Source organism: Columba livia, chromosome W (genome assembly GCF_036013475.1).
Source record: "Columba livia isolate bColLiv1 breed racing homer chromosome W, bColLiv1.pat.W.v2, whole genome shotgun sequence".
Classification (NCBI taxonomy): domain Eukaryota; kingdom Metazoa; phylum Chordata; class Aves; order Columbiformes; family Columbidae; genus Columba; species Columba livia.
The window spans coordinates 1835874-1856325 of NC_088641.1; the positions used below are offsets into that span (position 1 = coordinate 1835874).

General features: G+C 50.6%; 1 protein-coding gene across 2 annotated transcripts in view; it reads left to right on the plus strand.

The window, feature by feature from the left end:
- The first annotated feature begins 1868 nt into the window (after positions 1 to 1868).
- The window catches only part of LOC102091390 (unconventional myosin-Vb), a 60510-nt gene continuing 41926 nt past the window's right edge, over positions 1869 to 20452 (plus strand). For both annotated transcript variants that reach the window (XM_065044646.1, XM_065044647.1), the window contains exons 1-8: positions 1869 to 2103; positions 5288 to 5432; positions 13563 to 13719; positions 13853 to 13996; positions 15193 to 15274; positions 16055 to 16162; positions 18599 to 18708; positions 19468 to 19733. In XM_065044646.1, the coding sequence (XP_064900718.1) occupies positions 1884 to 2103; positions 5288 to 5432; positions 13563 to 13719; positions 13853 to 13996; positions 15193 to 15274; positions 16055 to 16162; positions 18599 to 18708; positions 19468 to 19733 (1232 nt within the window). In that variant the 5' untranslated portion in view covers positions 1869 to 1883. The remainder of the gene's footprint in view (positions 2104 to 5287; positions 5433 to 13562; positions 13720 to 13852; positions 13997 to 15192; positions 15275 to 16054; positions 16163 to 18598; positions 18709 to 19467; positions 19734 to 20452) is intronic.

The window sequence follows — 20452 nt, forward strand, 5'->3', positions numbered from 1 at the left end:
TAGAGAGCAGCGTAGGGGAAAGGGACCTGGGGGTGCTGGGGACAGCAGGGTGACCATGAGCCAGCACTGGGCCCTTGTGGCCAGGAAGCCAGTGGTACCTGGGGTGGGTTAGAAGGGGGTGGTCAGTAGGTCCGAGAGGTTCTCCTGCCCCTCTGCTCTGCCCTGGGGAGACCACACCTGGAATCTTGTGTCCAGCTGTGGCCCCTCAGTTCCAGCAGGACAGGGAACTGCTGGAGAGAGTCCAGCGCAGCCACCAAGATGCTGGAGGGAGTGGAGCATCTCCCGTGTGAGGAAAGGCTGAGGGAGCTGGGGCTCTGGAGCTGGACAAGAGGACACTGAGGGGGGACTCATTCATGTTTACAGATATATAAAGGGGGAGTGTCAGGAGGATGGAGCCAGGCTCTTCTGGGTGACAACCAGTGACAGGACAAGGGGTAATGGGTTCAAACTGGAACACAAGAGGTTCCACTTAAATTTGAGAAGCAACTTGTTCCTGGTGAGGGTGGCAGAGCCTGGCCCAGGCTGCCCAGGGGGTTGTGGAGTCTCCTTCTGTGCAGACATTCCAACCCGCCTGGACACCTTCCTGTGTAACCTCATCTGGGTGTTCCTGCTCCATGGGGGGATTGGATTAGCTCATCTTCTGAGGTCCCTTCCAACCCTGACATTCTGTGAATTCAGATTAAAATCTGCACCCGGCTCACGGTGCTGTTGGCTCATCGCAGTTCAGCCCCAGTTGTGCTCGTTGTCCTCAGTTTGCTCCTCAGCAGCAGGCAGCAATCTGAGGAGGGTGAAGGATGGAGGGTGAGGAGATGCCCAGGTGCCACCTCATTGTCCCTTGGGAGCAGCAGATACGTTCTTGTAGGACCATGAATCACCATCCTGTGCTTCTGGGTGAGTTCCCTGCCCAGCAGCTCCGTGGTTGGTCCTGCTGGATTCACCGTCCCGCATCTCTCAGTCATATCAATCTTTGAATGTATCTTTAATAATACGATGCAAACATGATGCTCAGGAGTTGTACAAGAAGCTGCTGCTTATTGTGGGTGCTCCCAAAAACCCCAGTTTGCTGCTTTTTCATATGAAACCCCGCGGGGACCCAGGTTGTGTTGGGCTGAAAAGCTTCAGCGAAGGGGAAAACATCATGTGCGTCAGACGGAGACACCGAGCGTTCATATCTTCAGGGGTTTTGAAGCTGTTGAAAGCCTTTTATTCCTGACAGCCAACATGCATTACCTGACTGTTTAGTGCTTCTCTTTGGTCCTTGTGCTTGAAATGCTTTGGGTTTTTATTTTTATGGTTTCTGGCCATACTCCTCAATGAAAAGCCCATTACGAAATATCACAAGGGATCCCCGCTCTATTTGCCGTTAAGACGCGAGACTGAGCGCGAACTCTTGACAATTGCCGTTGGCAACGTGGAGCTGGGATATCAAACAAGCCCGAGGTGCTCGGACGTGCTGTGCGGCCCTGTCCTTGAGCACTTGGGTTGATTCTTCTTGAGCCGTTTGGCCATGGAGTGCCAACATCATGACAACATCGCCGGTGTCTTGAAACAAGGTGTATTTTGAAGCAAGGCGGACTTTTGGAGAGCATGAAGATGCTTCAGTGAGATGAAGCGGTGGTTTTCTGTGGTATCTGTTACAGCTCAGCTGGCTAAAGGCTTTTTGCCCCATGATTGGCCTGAAAACAACTCAGATATTCTCAGGTTGGTACTTGTGGATCATCAGTGTCCACCAGGACCATCTCTTGGCCACCTCCAAGCCATTTATGATGACCCGTCACCTGGTGGTGTGTCATCCAGGTCCCTTTACCTTTGATTTAATTTAGAGCAGGATGTGCAAATATCAATATTTGATAGTATCGGGGTGGAGTTGTGCTTGTTATAACATGTCAGAGGTTTTTGTGGTCTCATGTTCCCCGTGTGTCTCTCCTCAGCTCTACGAATATCCCATTGATCTCCAAGGAAACGAGCTGCCTTTCCTGCGCAATCCCGATATCCTGGTGGGAGAGAATGACCTGACGGCTCTGAGCTACCTCCACGAACCCGCCGTCCTCCACAACCTCAAAGTCAGGTTCCTGGAGTCCAACCACATCTACACGTACTGCGGTGAGTGTCCAGGCCATGTGTTGAGCTCCCGGTGAGCCGTGTCCACCTAGAAACCACTGCCAACCACAAACCAGGGGCTGTGGCATGTGGAAAGTCCGGGGAGTGTGAATTTGAGGCGGGTGGGAGACACCAGAGTGAGCCAACAAGCTTTAGATTGCCAAACTAGACGTAGCTTTTGAGGGTTAGTGCACTGAGAACCTCCAAGCTTGTTGTCTATGGGTGTAAATCTTGGTGGCAGTGTCTCAACAGATGAATCACAGAATCTTAGGGATTGGAAGGGCCCTGGCAAGCTCATGCAGTGCAATCCCCCCATGGAGCAGGAACACCCAGATGAGGTTACACAGGAAGGTGTCCAGGCGGGTTGGAATGTCTGCACAGAAGGAGACTCCACAACCCCCTGGGCAGCCTGGGCCAGGCTCTGCCACCCTCACCAGGAACAAGTTCCTTCTCAAATTTAAGTGGAACCTCCTGTGTTCCAGTTTGAACCCATTGCCCCTTGTCCTGTCACTGGTTGTCACCCAGAAGAGCCTGGCTCCATCCTCCTGACACTCCCCCTTTAGATATCTGTAAACATGAATGAGTCCCCCCTCAGTGTCCTCTTGTCCAGCTCCAGAGCCCCAGCTCCCTCAGCCTTTCCTCACACGGGAGATGCTCCACTCCCTCCAGCATCTTGGTGGCTGCGCTGGACTCTCTCCAGCAGTTCCCTGTCCTGCTGGAACTGAGGGGCCACAGCTGGACACAAGATTCCAGGTGTGGTCTCCCCAGGGCAGAGCAGAGGGGCAGGAGAACCTCTCGGACCTACTGACCACCCCCTTCTAACCCACCCCAGGTACCATTGGCTTCCTGGCCACAAGGGCCCAGTGCTGGCTCATGGTCACCCTGCTGTCCCCAGCACCCCCAGGTCCCTTTCCCCTACACTACTCTCTAAATGATGAGTTTGAGGTCAGCTTTGGATGTGCTTGGCGGTCTGGAGAGGGAAAAAGTAGGACCTAGCAAAACACAGGAGAACAGCATGATGCCAGAAAGGTGCGATCCAACCCGTCCATAGCAGGTTTTTCTCCTGAAAGACTGCAAAAAGACTTATTGCTTCCTTTTCTTGATTAATTTGGGGGTCTTCTAATTCTTATATTCAAAAGAGAAGTAATGAGCTTGGGTTTGTCGTTCCCAGGGAGGGTGGCTCGCTAAAGCCATTCGAAACAGCGGGTTATCTATGAATAGATTGCAACCTAAAAAAAACAACCAAAAAAAGGCAATTCAGCCATTTTTATTGAGTGACCTTGGGGAACATTGAGTGTTGAACCCTCTGGCTGGCACTCAAGAAGAGCTTGTTGGCTTCTCAAAGTGATGAGTCGGAAGATTTCGGTGAAACGCGTATTTTTGTGGCAGGGTTAAGGCTGGCGCGTACGGCGATGATTAAGTGTCGCAATTTGGGTTGTTGAGGAAATGCTTGGCAGGAGGAGATGACTCTTTAGAGTAGCATCCTTGAAATAAGTGCCCTCAGTGGCTGGTAATAGTGGTAATTTTCCTTTGAATTTGTAATTATCTGTGATGTTTGACTGTTGACACAACTCGCAGCCTTTTGCAGCTGTGTGTGGGCTTGCAGTTTGATGCAAACTTGATTTTTGTCCAAAATCAGTGAGGTTGCCTCATCTGTGTGTATTTTCAACCCTTCTCTCAACTCGCTCCAGCACCTCAAGGCCTTTCTTGTGAGGTGATCCCACACCCCTCTGGCCACCATTTTGAACCCTGAGGTGATTCTGGTGGCCCCAGGGCTGCCATTTTGAGACCCAAAGTGATTCTGGTGCCCCTGGTGCCGCCATTTTGAGCCCTGAGGTGATTCTGGTGCCGCCATTTTGAGACCCAAAGTGATTCTGGTGCCGCCATTTTGAGACCCAAAGTGATTCTGGTGCCCCTGGTGCCGCCATTTTGAGCCCTGAGGTGATTCTGGTGTCCCCAGGGCCACCATTTTGAGCCCTGAGGTGGTTCTGGTGGCCCCAGGGCCGCCATTTTGAGACCCAAAGTGATTCTGGTGCCCCTGGTGCCGCCATTTTGAGCCCTGAGGTGATTCTGGTGCCGCCATTTTGAGACCCAAAGTGATTCTGGTGCCCCTGGTGCCGCCATTTTGAGCCCTGAGGTGATTCTGGTGCCGCCATTTTGAGCCCTGAGGTGATTCTGGTGCCGCCATTTTGAGCCCTGAGGTGATTCTGGTGTCCCCAGGGCCACCATTTTGAGCCCTGAGGTGGTTCTGGTGCCCCTGGTGCCACCATTTTGAGCCCTGAGGTGATTCTGGTGCCCCGGGTGCTGCCATTTTGAGCCCTGAGGTGATTTTGGTGCCGCCATTTTGAGCCCTGAGGTGATTCTGGTGCCGCCATTTTGAGCCCTGAGGTGATTCTGGTGTCCCCAGGGCCACCATTTTGAGCCCTGAGGTGATTCTGGTGCCCCTGGTGCCAGCGTTTTGAGCCCTGAGGTGATTCTGGTGCCGCCATTTTGAGCCCTGAGGTGATTCTGGTGCCCAATTCAGCCAGCCCCCCAGATCCTTTTCCACCAGGCACCTTTCCAAACCAATTCTCCGGAGCAATAACAGTTTAAACCTGCAAAACCTGAAGGTTTTTGGAGGTGGAACCTGGCGGGCGTTCGTGTTTTGCGGGGTGCGCGTCAGCTCCTGGGATCACTCAGCGTTCCAAAGAAAGACGCTTGAAAGCTTTAATTCAAGCTCTGGCATGTCTTCCCTGTGATTTATACAATTCATTTTGATTTGAGTACGTTCTTTGTTATGAGCTTTTACTCAAGAATGAAAGTCAGGGGAAAAGCCGGGCTATTTGTTTGGGCCTGGCAGGGCTTTGATGGAGCAGGAATTGCTTTTCTGAAGTGATGGCTGTTTAGCTCTTCTTCTGCCTCCCCCTGCAAAGCCTGGCTTTACACAATGGAGATTATTATATATTTACTCCTCTCATGTGTTCCATTCGCCTCCTCTGTAGCTGTATGGGAGCTTATATATCAAAGCACATCACTTTGAATGAGATGCTGAGGTAAGAATTAAGAGTCTTTCCCCAATCCCTTCTTATATTGTTTTTCTCCAAGCATTTTATTTCAAAAATCACTCAAAACAACCAACGCAAGCCCTGAAAAGCCACAAGTCTAACTCTGCGCTTACTTTGTAACGTATCTATTTCTCTTTTCGAAGGTATCGTGCTCGTTGCCATCAATCCCTACGAGCAGCTGCCCATCTATGAACAAGATGTCATCTACGCGTACAGTGGCCAAAACATGGGCGATATGGACCCGCACATCTTCGCCGTGGCCGAGGAGGCCTACAAGCAGATGGCCAGGTGAGCCAAAAACTCAATATTACCAGCGCGCCACGGTAGCGACGTTGCGGAAAAGAGGATGAAATGTCTTGATTTTCATAGTTGACAAGACAAGGTGTTCTGGTGTGTTTTCACGGTGCCGCGTCTCCCCGTCTTGGTGCTCATCTTCACCCGTGGGCGCTGGCGTTCTGTCCGTCTTCCGCGAGGTGCAAAACTTGAGCCTCTTGTACAATGCAGAACCGCTTCACGCTGAAAGCTGTGGACGTGGTCTATCTAGACTTCAGCAAAGCCTTTGCCACTGTCTCCCATCATATACTCCTGCAAAAGCTGGGAGCCCATGGCTTGGGCAAGTGCACTCTCTGCTGGGTTAAGAACTGGCTGGAGGGCCGGGCCCAGAGAGTGCTGGTGAATGGGGCTGCATCCAGCTGGCGGCCAGGCACTAGTGGTGTCCCCAGGGGTCAGGGTTGGGTCCGGTCCTGTTCAACATCTTTATTGATGATTTAGATGAGGGGATTGAGACCATCATCAGCAGATTTGCTGCTGACACCAAGTTGGGAGGGAGTGTGGAGCTGCTGGAAGGCAGGAGGGCTCTGCAGAGGGGTCTGGATGGAGTGGAAAAATGGGCCCATTCCAATGGGATGAAGTTCAACAAGGCCAAGTGGCGGGTGCTGCCCTTTGGCCACAACAACCCCTGCAGCGCTCCAGGCTGGGCACAGAGTGGCTGGAGAGCAGTCAGGCAGAAAGGGACCTGGGGGGACTCATGGACAGGAAGCTCAACAGGAGCCACCAGTGTGCCCAGGTGGCCAAGAAGGCCAATGGGATCCTGTCCTGGATCCAAACCAGCGTGGTCAGCAGGACAAGGGCAGTGATCCTTCCCCTGTGCTCTGCATTGGGGAGGCCACACCTGGAGTGTTGTGTTCAGTTCTGGGCCCCTCAGCTCAGGAAAGAGATTGAAGTGCTGGAGCGGGTGCAGAGAAGAGCAACAAGACTGGGGAAGGGACTGGAACACAAGCCCTATGGGGAGAGGCTGAGGGAGCTGGGCTTGTTTAGTCTGGAGAAGAGGAGGCTTAGAGCTGAGCTCAGCACTCTCTAGAACTACCTGAAGGGCAGTTCTAGCCAGGTGGGGCTTGGTCTCTTCTCCCAGGCAGTTCACAATAGGACAACAAGGCTTAAACTTAAATTTAGGCTGGAGATTAGAAAGCAATTCTTTGCAGAGAGAGTGGTCAGGCATTGGAATGGCTGCCCAGGGAGGTGCTGGACTCACCGGCCCTGGAGGTTTTTAAACTGAGACTGGACATGGCACTTAGTGCCATGATCTAGTCAATGGACTGGAGTTGGACCAAGGGTTGGACTCGATGATCTCTGAGGTCTTTTCCAACCCAGTCCATTCTGTGAAATCACTTTAAGGTCATCTATTTTTAATTAATTCCGTGGTGTCGGCTGGTGAGACCGACAGGCTGGGCTGACGGGGATCTCCACGCCCCTCACAAACTCAACAGGTTTGGCGCAACCGCCATTCAGACGGGGGATCTTTCTGTTGCCGCTTGGATGAGTTTCCTGGCAGAAATTCAAACCGCTCTGCAAATGTCATGTTTAATAGCTCCGAGGAAACCGCATTTCAGATAATTTAGTGAGATAAGCAGGCTGAACTCAGTTGTTCTATGATTTTTGAGTTAGGACGTGACCGGTAGATATTTGGAGATATTTATAGGTCCTTCAAAGCGGAGTTTTCACCAAGTGAACGTGGCGTGAGTTTCATTTGTGTTTATTGTGTCGCCAAGGACAGATTTTGTTCTTACAAAAGAGAATTTGAGCGGAAGCTTCAAATTGTTGCACCGGGAATCATTTGATTATAGTTGTCTGGACTCCCACAGTGTGTTAAATTTGCTTGTGGATAAACTGGTTATTTGTCCAGCCCCGGCTTTTAATGGCAAAAATAAGCGTTGAACCGTTTACCAAGCGTTTCAACCCATTTTCTGCCCCGTTTTGGTTGGAAGTGGCGATTTAAGATGCATTTCTGATCCAAGATGAGCCTGACCAACGTGGAACCGGCGCAAAACCATCACTTGTTTTGCTTTTAAGTTATTGTATTGTGTCTGGTACATCCTATAGACGGGGAATAAATGTCCAACTTGCAATCTCGGAAGGTCAAAATCATGCTAGGGCTTATTTTTGGGGTAGGGCTTATTTTGGGGGCAAGAGGGTATTAAACTACATTGTATTTCATGATTAAACGGTGGTTTTTCTGTCCTCTGGGTGCCAAGAATGGCATATTTTCCATGTAGATATTGCCAATATGGGTATAAATATTATTGACATAGATTGATATAAAAATAATTGTTATTAAATATATTGAAATTCTTATTCTGACGTAAGTAGGAATTCCATTGCAAGTAGGCTTGAACTCGCAACATTGTGGTGAATGAATCGATTTAATTAGTCTTCAACCTTAGGTTAATTTTAGTTGAGAAGAAAGTGTTTGAACATGGAGGGTCGTACCTTAATTCAGACACAGTGTTACTTTTAAGATGAAATTTGTTTAATTCCATGAACGCAAAACTAAGGAAAAAGAACAAATTAGGAATTCTGATCATTACAAGCCAACAGTAATTAATTGGAAGGATGAAAATTTCCATCTTGTTGCCAAAAAAGGTCAGAGCAGGTGATGCTTGTGGGCCCTTCCAACCTAGTATTTGATTCTATGATGGGCGCTGGTGCTTTTTACATCTTAGGGTGCTGTAGGAAACGTTTGTACCCCTGAAATCCCAGTTAAAGCTTCATGGTCAAGGGGGCAGAGTCCAGTTGAGGCCTGGATCTAGTGCAGTGCCTCAGGGGCAGTGCTGGGGCCGGGATTGTTCAAGATATTCATCAGTGATTTGGCCGAGGGAATAGAGTGACTGTCAGCAAGTTTGCTGGTGACACCAAGCTGGGAGGAGTGGTGACACGCCAGAGGCTGTGCTGCCATCAGAGACCTGGACAGGCTGGAGAGTTGGGCGGGAAAATGTAATGAAATAGAACAAGGGCAAGTGTAGAGTCTTGAATCTGGGCAGAACAACCCCAGGTTCAGTGTAACTTGGGGAATGAGCTATTAGAGAGCAGCGTAGGGGAAAGGGACCTGGGGGTGCTGGGGACAGCAGGGTGACCATGAGCCAGCACTGGGCCCTTGTGGCCAGGAAGCCAATGGTACCTGGGGTGGGTTAGAAGGGGGTGGTCAGTAGGTCCGAGAGGTTCTCCTGCCCCTCTGCTCTGCCCTGGGGAGACCACACCTGGAATCTTGTGTCCAGCTGTGGCCCCTCAGTTCCAGCAGGACAGGGAACTGCTGGAGAGAGTCCAGCGCAGCCACCAAGATGCTGAAGGGAGTGGAGCATCTCCCGTGTGAGGAAAGGCTGAGGGAGCTGGGGCTCTGGAGCTGGACAAGAGGACACTGAGGGGGGACTCATTCATGTTTACAGATATCTAAAGGGGGAGTGTCAGGAGGATGGAGCCAGGCTCTTCTCAGTGACAACCAATGGGGCAATGGGTTCAAACTGGAACACAAAAGTTCAGCTTAAATTTGAGAAGCAACTTGTTCCTGGTGAGGGTGGCAGAGCCTGGCCCAGGCTGCCCAGGGGGTTGTGGAGTCTCCTTCTGTGCAGACATTCCAACCCGCCTGGACACCTTCCTGTGTAACCTCATCTGGGTGTTCCTGCTCCATGGGGGGATTGCACTGGATGAGCTTGCCAGGTCCCTTCAACCCCTGACACTCTGGGATTCTGTGAGAACACCTAGGATGCCCTGGAGATGCAGCATAAATGCTGCTTTGCTTCTCACTTTTCTCCGCGGAACAAAAGCTCCCTTGTGTGTCCCAGTCGCGGCGGTGGCTCCGATTCCCTCCCGTGTCATCGCTTTGGGCAGGAGCCTGGAGTTCCGCCAAAATTTTCCTCTCACAACTTGATTTCTCTCCATAAAAACATCTCAGCAGTTGCTGCCACTTCTGTGGATGCGACTAAAATTTGGATGTAACTCTGTGACCTCCTGTTAGAAAAATCACAGCTGAAGTGCTCAAATAGGGAATATATTTGCTCAGCTTTTCCATCTTTGGCTCCATCTCTTGATTTTGTACCCGTTAGGTTCATTCTGCACACAAGCCACGACTTTAAAAGCCTCCTAAGAAGTGGATGAAATGCCACGGTTTATATTCACTTGCGCATCCTTCAGGGCAATGCCTTGTGATGTCCACAAAGTTGTCGTGTCACCGGAGTCGTAATAGGAGGGTGAAAGCTTTAACACCAAGTATAATTAAACATTCAGGATGGTGTTGACGAGCATCGTAATTACATGGGAGCACAAAGCCCTTGTCTACCTCCCAGCCGCTGCTTGTTGTCCCATGTCCTCACTGAATTTCCTGAGACCTCGGGGTGGACAATTTGGTCCTGTAGGTTTCTGAAAATCTGGGGTTTTCCTTATGTATATCAACCATAATTAATTAGATGGTAGTGTAAGAGTTTTAAAAGCACCGGTGGCTGATGATGGTTGAGGTGGTGAAGGACCTGAGCGCTGGGGAGGCCAAACCTCGAATCGTGGGGGCAGTTTTGGGCCATTCACCTCAGGGCTCAAAATGGCGGCACCAGAATCACCTCAGGGCTCAAAATGGCGGCACCAGAGTCACCTCAGGGCTCAAAATGGTGGCCCTGGGGGCACCAGAATCACCTCAGGGCTCAAAATGCGGCCCTGGGGGCACCAGAATCACCTCAGGGCTCAAAATGGTGGCACTTGAATCACCTCAGGGCTCAAAATGGCAGCCAGAGGGGTGGCAGCATCACCTCACCAGAAAGGCCTTGAGGTGCTGGAGCGAGTGGAGAGAAGGGAACGGAGCTGGGGAAGGGGCTGGAGCACAAGTGTGATGGGAGCGGCTGAGGGACCTGGGGGGTTCAGCTGGAGAACAGGAGCTGAGGGGACACAGGGACACAAAGAAACGGCCTCAAGTTGCGCCAGGGGAGGTTGAGGTTGGATTTGGGGAACAATTTCTTCCCCAAAGGGCTGTGGGGCATTGGAACAGGCTGCCCAGGGCAGTGCTGGAGTCACCATCCCTGGAGGGGTTGGAAATACACAGAGATGAGGTTCTTAGTGACATTGGTCAGTGCCAGGGGTGGGTTAATGGTTGAACTTGATCTTGAGTGTCTTTTTCCAAACATAACAATTATATGATTCTTTTACCCTCTTCCTGGGACTGCCATGGGGTGGAAGAACAACAACCTTGTCCTCCTGGTGCCTGCAGAGCTCAGCTCCTGGGTTTGCAAGCGTGTTGAGCAGAAAACCCCTGTGATCCTTACCCTGTGCGATCTTTTTTGGGAGGATGCCATGTCCATTTTCAGGGCCATCGAGCTCCACATCCGCTTGGGTGGGAGCCGGCGACGCTCGGGTGTGCGATCCCAGCACCAAAAAGAGCATCAGGGTACCAGAGAGCCGCTAAAATTGGCCGGGCGCGTGTTTTGCTCTCATTAAAACCAGCACACAAAAGAATCGCTGACCTCATTTTAGTGCGGCCGAGGACTTTGTGTTCTTCCCTAAAGCATAAATCCCAGGAGAAGCTCGTCCTTCCCTCCGAAGCTGCGCAGGGTGAACCCCGGGGGGTTTGTCACCCCACGATGCATCATCCCATGTAAGACCCTGGATGGGCCGTGTGTGATCTAACGTCCTCCCTGCAACATTTGGGTGACGTTACACCAGCTTTTGATGTTGCTGGAATGGGATATTGCGGATAAATAATAGCACTGGAAAAGCCGTCAATATGTTGCTGCTGACTTTGGCACTGGTGGTAATTAAATTATTGCCGTTTTACGTATCGCTAAGACCGTGGTGTAATAGCTACGCTCATTTTTAACCTCCACAATTGTATTAGAGCCTATTGTCCATCGAGGCTTTATGGGTCTTTTAGTTACGGTCAGGCTAAATTCAAACTACAATACTTAAAGCATTTTTAATCTTCAACTTGCTTTATGGACACTAATCCTCTGAGCATCCCCAAAGAAGTAGGTTAAATATGATTTTCGTGGTGGAAATGCGGGGAGACTCATCGACTCGCTCCGCGACGTGGAGAATTAGTGTCAGATCCAGGATTAGAGCTGGAGCAACCCTGGAGAAGCTTAGAAACAGGTATTACTGCTTGAAAAAAACACATTGAAATAGCAAAATGAAGGAAAACACTCAGAATTTACAGTCTATAAATTATATACAGATGCCACCGTTATTTGCAACCCTCAGCTTTCATGGAATCATAGAATAATTTTGGTTGGAAAAGACCTTTATGATCATCGAGTCCAACCATTAACCCAACACTATCGCTAAACCACGTCCCGAAAATCCTTATCTCCGCGTCCTTTAAACTTTGCGCCGTTTAAACTTTTGGGGCTGCCGTTGGCCCTCGCATTGGAGAAGTAATCTTGGACTTGGTTCTGGTTTGGATTTCTGCACCTTGGTGCTTTTCTAAGTATCTCTGATGGGCGGAGGTTGTAGTTCGGGTCATTATATTAATTTTTGAGACTGTGGCTCATCTTGGTTTTCCATGAAGATGATCACTGCAGAGCTGAAACTTCTCACCTATATAATAGATAGATGATGATAAATCACTGGTGTTGCCCATCCTGGGAACTGCTGCTAAGGGTTTATCCAACATATTTGTGGGTTTGGTGCTTGGTCTTAGTTTCTTTGGAGCTGGAATTGGTTTTTCTCTGTTGGGTTCATGTGTCTGGTGGGTCGTGCTACAAAAACAGCTTTAACACCCCCGAGCGGCACTGGGGAGGCCAAACCTCGAATCCTGGGGACAGTTTTGGGGCCCTCACCTCAGGGCTCGAAATGACGGCACCAGAATCACCTCAGGGCTCGAAATGGCGGCACCAGAATCACCTCAAGGCTCAAAATGGCGGTACCAGAATTGCCTCAGGGCTCAAAATGGCGGCACCAGGGGCACCAGAATCACCTCAGGGCTCAAAATGGCGGCACCAGGGGCACCGGAGTCACCTCAGGGCTCGAAATGGCGGCACCAGAGTCACCTCAGGGCTCGAAATGGCGGCACCAGGGGCACCAGAATCACCTCAGGGCTTGAAAGGGTGGCACCAGGGGCACCAGAGTCACCTCAGGGCTCGAAATGGTGGCACCAGGGGCACCAGAGTCACCTCAGGGCTCGAAATGGTGGCACCAGAGTCACCTCAGGGCTCAAAATGGCAGCCAGAGGGGTGGCGGGATCACCTCACAAGAAAGGCCTTGAGGTGCTGGAGCGAGTGGAGAGAAGGGAATGGAGCTGGTGAGGGGCTGGAGCACAAGTGTGATGGGAGCGGCTGAGGGACCTGGGGGGTTCAGCTGGAGAACAGGAGCTGAGGGGACACAGGGACACACAGAAACATGCAGATGCGGGGAGATTGTGTGTTAATATTGTACAAAACGTGCATAAAGATCCATCTTTTAAACGAAGCGTTAGGATGGGTTGGTTTGGCCGGAGTCTTGGCAGGAGCAGTTGTCCTTTAAATCCATTATATTTTTCCTTTGTGTTACTTTTGTCAAAGTTTTAACCAGATGTTTGAAAATACTTCTATAATTCCCCAGGGAATCAAACGAATTCTGCTGTTCCTAATTTTAGGGTGCTTGATTTCACATTTTCAATAGTTTTTCATGTATTTGGAGCTCAGAGGAACCTTCCTGGGTATTTATGTTCTAATAGCTCAGCAATAAGGCTACTTGAGTGGATTTTGCACCTAATTGCCCGTGCTTCGTTAAGCATAAAGCTCAAATGCTTGAGTGAAGGCATTGGAGGGACATTAAATATATAATATTAGAGCTGAAGTTCAGCCAATGATTGTCAATAGTTCTTTAGATGAATGCCAAGCAGCATATTGTGACGTTGTAAGGTGGATGGACGGTCAGAGCATCCTTTAGATTTTAATTAACGTTTAGCACAATTGTGGATTATTCACCGTTGGACTCGATGATCTTGAGGGTCATTTTCAACCAAAATAACGATCAGTTTGGTAAAATCCAGAATAAATCCAGCACCTGGGTGGTGAGAAGACGAGAGAGACGCGGCCGCGTGAAGATGGAAGATGGTTGCGTGATGCAAACAGACTATTAACAAGCAAATTAACTAGGTTAATAAGCTTCTTGTCTCTGCCACCACAGGGATGAGAAGAACCAATCCATCATCGTCAGCGGGGAATCGGGTGCGGGGAAGACGGTTTCTGCCAAATACGCCATGCGCTTCTTCGCAACCGTGGGCGGTTCTGCCAGCGACACCAACATTGAAGCCAAAGTCCTTGCGTCGAGCCCAATTATGGAGGTAAAACCCACGTATTTTCCATTGTCCTTCTTGTTGCGATCACTGTGTGTCCCCAGAAGTGACTAAAACAGCTTTAACTTCGTCTGCTTGATGAAGAAATGAAAAATCAACCTTTCATCTTGTTTCTACGCAGGCGATTGGAAACGCCAAAACAACCAGGAATGACAACAGCAGCCGCTTTGGGAAATACATTCAGATCGGCTTTGATAAAAGATACCACATCATCGGCGCCAACATGAGGACGTATCTGCTGGAAAAATCCCGCGTTGTTTTCCAGGTGAGTTGGTCTGTCTTTTGGAACCTGTGGTACTGATTTCCGTGGATTAGGGCAAGGGTGGCACCTCCCTTTTCCCATGTACCACAAGGTTCCCACCTTCTTGGTGGCACTGAGGAGGCCGCGATGATGGGAATCAGAGAATCCCAGGATGTCAGGGGTTGAAGGGCCCTGGAAAGCTCATCCAATGCAATCCCCCCATGGAGCAGGAACACCCAGATGAGGTTACACAGGAAGGTGTCCAGGCGGGTTGGAATGTCTGCACAGAAGGAGACTCCACAACCCCCCTGGGCAGCCTGGGCCAGGCTCTGCCACCCTCACCAGGAACAAGTTGCTTCTCAAATTTAAGTGGAACCTCTTGTGTTCCAGTTTGCACCCATTGCCCCTTGTCCTGTCACTGGTTGTCACCGAGAAGAGCCTGGCTCCATCCTCCTGACACTCACCATTTCCATATTGATCCCCATGAGAGGATCTGAGACCCCTCAGTGTCCTCTTGTCCAGCTCCAGAGCCCCAGCTCCCTCAGCCTTTCCTCACACGGGAGATGCTCCACTCCCTCCATCATCTTGGTGGCTGCGCTGGACTCTCTGCAGCAGTTCCCTGTCCTGCTGGAACTGAGGGGCCACAGCTGGACACAAGATTCCAGGTGTGGTCTCCCCAGGGCAGAGCAGAGGGGCAGGAGAACCTCTCGGACCTACTGACCACCCCCTTCTAACCCACCCCAGGTACCATTGGCTTCCTGGCCACAAGGGCCCAGTGCTGGCTCATGGTCACCCTGCTGTCCCCAGCACCCCCAGGTCCCTTTCCCCTACGCTGCTCTCTAATAGGTCATTCCCCAACTTACACTGAACCTGGGGTTGTTCTGCCCAGATTCAAGACTCTACACTTGTCCTTGTTCTATTTCATTACATTTTCCCGCCCAACTCTCCAGCCTGTCCAGGTCTCTGATGGCAGCACAGCCTCTGGCGTGTCACCACTCCTCCCAGCTTGGTGTCACCAGCAAACTTGCTGACAGTCACTCTATTCCCTCGGCCAAATCACTGATGAATATCTTGAACAATCCCGGCCCCAGCACTGCCCCTGAGACACTGCACTAGATCCAGGCCTCAACTGGACTCTGCCCGTTGACCACGAGGGTGGTCAGGATGGGAGCACAACCATAACCTCTTCTCACCCCTGAATTTGCTGTTTCCCCCCGTAGGCAGAGGACGAGCGCAACTACCACATCTTCTACCAGCTTTGCGCCTCAGCGAGTCTTCCGGAGTTCAAAGAGCTCGGCCTAAGTACGTGGTTCTACCTCCCTCGCGTATCCGCAAAACGCAACGACGGCGAAAAGCCATTTGCTCCGAAATTGGAGATGTTTGACTTTGGTGCAGGGAATTAATAGGTCGGGGTGTTTTTCCGTGAGTGCAGATATGCACAATTCTTTCACATTTCTTTATTTCGAGGGATTTTTCATGACTGATTTCGCACCAGACTTATGCGAATCAAAGGGAGTTGTGGTCATTAAAGTCATTAACGCCACGTGTTCCATCATTACCTGGGTGAATTTCTATTGTGCTGGGGAAACCGGGACGGACATCAGTATTTTCCACCCGTTGTTTCCCGAGTTACCGAAACCTCCGTGTCCCGGCGCTTTTTGTGCCAAAAAGAATTCAATGTTTTTCTTACAACCTGAAATTACAGCTAATGCAAAAACCCACGGGAGGGCTGGGAAGCCGTGGGGACCTTCTGGTGACAACGAGTCAAAAACTAAGCACAGATTGCAGTGATTTTAAAGGTTACCAGCAGGAACACACAGTAGATTGGTTTTTCGTGATACTTTGGCAATATGTTGGGAGTTTGAAACGAACCGAACTGGTGCTGAGAACCAACTCTGGCTTCCAGTTCTCACCCTTGGGCGCAGATCTTGATGGTTTGGGCCTCAAACTAAGTTTACGGACAAGGCGATTGCGGTTCTAAATCCCGGGGTCTCTCCTTGTTGTGTCTGCGTTTCAAACGCCCCTCGCTCTTCAAATCTGCTGTTTGTCGCTGATGTATTTCTTCTCGTTCTCCTCTCTTAGCGTGCGCCGAAGACTTTTTCTACACGTCTCAGGGAGGCGACACGTCCATCGACGGCGTGGACGACGCCGACGACCTGGAGAAAACCAGGCACGCCTTCACCCTGCTTGGTAAGCGCTTGGAGAAGCCTCTGGCAAATGATTTTTAGCTGAATTCTGCAGCCATCCTGTAATACTACGTGCTAAAAACCCACCTTCCCGCTGAGCTAGTTGGCTTAACCTTGTTCTTTAGTAGCGGTAGAAGTTTTTCTTGCGGACCAACCTTTTGTGAAGAGGTAACAAGGTGGATGGATGGTGGCAGAGCGGTGGACATGGTCTACCTTGACTTGAGTGAGGCATTTGACACAGTGTCCCACAGCATCCTCACCGCTGAACTGAGGGAGTGCGGTCTGGATGAGCGGGGAGTGAGGTGGAGTGTGACCTGGCTGAAGGGAAGAAGCCAGAGAGTCGTGGTCAATGGGCAGAGTCCAGTTGAGGCCTGGATCTAGTGCAGTGCCTCAGGGGCAGTGCTGGGGCCGGGATTGTTCAAGATATTCATCAGTGATTTGGCCGAGGGAATAGAGTGACTGTCAGCAAGTTTGCTGGTGACACCAAGCTGGGAGGAGTGGTGACACGCCAGAGGCTGTGCTGCCATCAGAGACCTGGACAGGCTGGAGAGTTGGGCGGGAAAATGGAATGAAATAGAACAAGGGCAAGTGTAGAGTCTTGAATCTGGGCAGAACAACCCCAGGTTCAGTGTAAGTTGGGGAATGACCTATTAGAGAGCAGCGTAGGGGAAAGGGAGCTCGGGGTGCTGGGGACAGCAGGGTGACCATGAGCCAGCACTGGGCCCTTGTGGCCAGGAAGCCAATGGTACCTGGGGTGGGTTAGAAGGGGGTGGTCAGTAGGTCCGAGAGGTTCTCCTGCCCCTCTGCTCTGCCCTGGGGAGACCACACCTGGAATCTTGTGTCCAGCTGTGGCCCCTCAGTTCCAGCAGGACAGGGAACTGCTGGAGAGAGTCCAGCGCAGCCACCAAGATGCTGAAGGGAGCGGAGCATCTCCCGTGTGAGGAAAGGCTGAGGGAGCTGGGGCTCTGGAGCTGGACAAGAGGACACTGAGGGGGGACTCATTCATGTTTACAGATATCTAAAGGGGGAGTGTCAGGAGGATGGAGCCAGGCTCTTCTGGTGACAACCAGTGACAGGACAAGGGGCAATGGGTGCAAACTGGAACACAGGAGGTTCCACTTAAATCTGAGAAGAAACTTGTTTGGGGTGAGGGTGGCAGAGCCTGGCCCAGGCTGCCCAGGGGGTTGTGGAGTCTCCTTCTGTGCAGACATTCCAACCCGCCTGGACACCTTCCTGTGTAACCTCATCTGGGTGTTCCTGCTCCATGGGGGGATTGCACTGCATGAGCTTCCCAGGGCCCTTCAACCCCTGACATTCTGGGATTCTGTGAAATGGAGGAGCACACCGAACTTCAATTCAGAGAAACCCAAATAAACCATTCTGGAGTCAAAGCTGATCTGCAGCTTCCACTTGCTATTTTTTCCCCTGTTTCCAGGCTCTCACTGTACACTTCAATCTTTATTCACGTTGAGGGTGTTGTCGCTTCTTGGACCATTGCAGGATTGTAACGAGCAGCTGATTCCTGAGCCGAGGGTCTTGTCGTCACCCTTCTCTTGTCCAGCTTGTGCGACTTATATCTCGTAATTACTCATAAAATATACGATGCCTCTTGTTGCTCCAAACTTGCCCACGGGACTGTAACCCCCAGGGACCTTCTCCCCATCCCTTTGTCACTCGAGGTGTCGCTTTGGTCCCTTTCTCTGCCTCCCCCAACTCTGCTTGCGCTCAGGGCCTGGTGAAATTACTCCTACACTCTCCTGCCTTATTATGTGTAACGAGAAGTCAGATTTATCTGCAAATCCCCACCCTAGGCAGGCTTAACTCCCATTAAGAATGCCAAGTACCAGAGTGTTGCTCCTTTTAGTAACCTTGAAACGTTTCTCACGGTGCTGATAACAGAAAAGTCCCGAGAGAGCGAGCGAGAGAAAGAGAAGCTCTTGATAATTCAAAACCCAGCAGGTGCTGTCTCAGACCTTGGGTGGATAATTAGGATACTAGAACTGAACATAAAACAGGCCCAGAAACCCAACAGGGATGAAAAAATGCAAGATATGGCAAGAAAACTTTGTGCGGGTTGCTGCTGAGCAAAGGCCCTGCTGGGAATGCCTGCAAAAATCTGCTAGAAAATATATATATAGCAACAACATCTTCTACCCCCGGTGTAGAATCAACGGTAGAATCCTTGTTTTCATGCGTTTTCTCTATAGTATGAAACCCACACGTGATAAAACGCCTTTGATACAACCATTAGAGGTAAAGAAAGAACACGAGGAGCTCCCGTTGCCGTCACATTTGAGCGATGACTTAACGCCGAATTGATGGGGAGCGGTCTGATAATTCTCGACAGCGCGGGAAGGAAACCAAACCGGCCTTTTTTGAATAAACCAAAACCCACCGTTTGTTTTCCGGTGCCGCAATCAGCTGTCGATTGTTCCCGTAGGTGTGAAGGAGTCTCACCAGACGACCATTTTCCGGATCATCGCTGCCATTCTGCACCTCGGCAACTTGGAAATCCAAGGGGAACGGGACGGCGACGCCTGTAGTGTCTCGGTAGGTCGGCAGCAAGAGCTTTGCGTGCTCATATATGGATATATTGAGCGGATCCTTTGCTAGAAAACCCTTTCCCTCCTCGTATTCTTTTCTATTGTTGCAAACACATCGTAATTTCATGCTTGTTTTGCTTTTTAACTGGGAGATGGCGCATTATGTCTCGCTCAAGCCAGCCCGTGAGCAAAACCCTTCAAAGCTCAGTTACCGCCTTACATCCTAAATCATCTTTAAATCTTCCAGTGATCTGTTGAGTTGTATAATGCACTGGAGAAAAGGAAGTTCAGATGTCATTTAATTGATTCTGCAAAACACAAACCCTTCTGTTAATGCACGTTTTGCAACTTTGCTCTTCAAAATGGGGTCGGTTTGTAAAAGGCCGGTGGAACGGCGTACCCGGAGCTTTAATTGAGGGTTAATTAAGGTTGCTCGGAAGGAGCGTGCGGTTGCAGCTCAAGGAGGAGTAAAGTGGAGACAATCGCTGTGGAAATCTGGTTTTTGATGAGGTTTAAGACCTCAAAAATAGAGCAGAGGAAAACCACGGGTTGTCCCACCACGTAGAGCTCCGCGTGAGCCGTGTCCTTAATGTCCACGAAGACCAACGCAACTGGACGAGCCCTCATCGCATCTCTGTCCTTACACAGTATTTCCCTAAATAATCATTAAATACTAATTCCTTGCACTGATTTGAAGATTCGGTGTTAAAACTCCGCTTCTGGAGTGTCGCCAACCTGCTGATTTGACCTCTTGTTCCCCCTCCAGAGCGAGGACGAGCACTTGGCCAACTTTTGCGCTTTGCTGGGCCTGGAGCACGGCCAGATGCAGCACTGGCTTTGCCATCGCAAGCTCGTCACCACGGCCGAGACCTACGTGAAGAACATGTCCGTGCAGCAGGTGCTCAACGCCCGCGACGCCTTGGCCAAGCACATCTACGCTCAGCTCTTCAACTGGATCGTGCAGCACATCAACAAGGCCCTGCACACCACCGTCAAGCAGCACTCCTTCATCGGCGTGCTCGATATCTACGGGTAGGCGCGATTTTCTGCTTTTAGCTCTGGTTAATTAGGCCTTCCTGATTTATCTCACCCTTCTGGTCGTGCACGCTTGACCTTGTCTTATGGCAGGAGATGGGAATCATAGAAAAGGTCGCGAAAAGCGCGGTCGTGATATCGTAGAATCGTAGTTTGGGTTGGAAAGGACCTTCAAATGTCGTCTAGTCCAACCTCCACGCAACGAGCATCTGGTTGCAACGATACGTGGTTTGAAGTTTCAATCCTCCCTTAGGTTTTGCAGCCCCGACATGGAAACAGTGTATGGAAGATGAGCTTGAGCGCTGGCTTTTGGGATTTATCACTCATGCTATTCCCGTTGGGGATTTCTGTCCCCCGTGCTGTTTAACGCATCAAGCTTAAAGATGAGCTGGGTGTAAACTGTAGAATCATTTTGGTCGGAAGAGACCTTCAGGATCATGTCCAACTGTTAACCCAACCCTGGCACTAAACCATGGTCCTGAAAACCTTAAGCCATGGTCCTGAGACCTTCAGCCATGATCCTCAGAACCTCACCCATGGCCCTAGGACCCTCAGCCGTGGTCCTGAGACCTTCAGCCGTGGTCCTCAGAACCTAACCCATGGTCCTAGGACGCTCAGCCGTGGTCCTGAGACCCTCAGCCATGATCCTCAGAACCTCACCCATGGTCCTAGGACCCTCAGCCATGGTCCTGAGACCCTCAGCCATGATCCTCAGA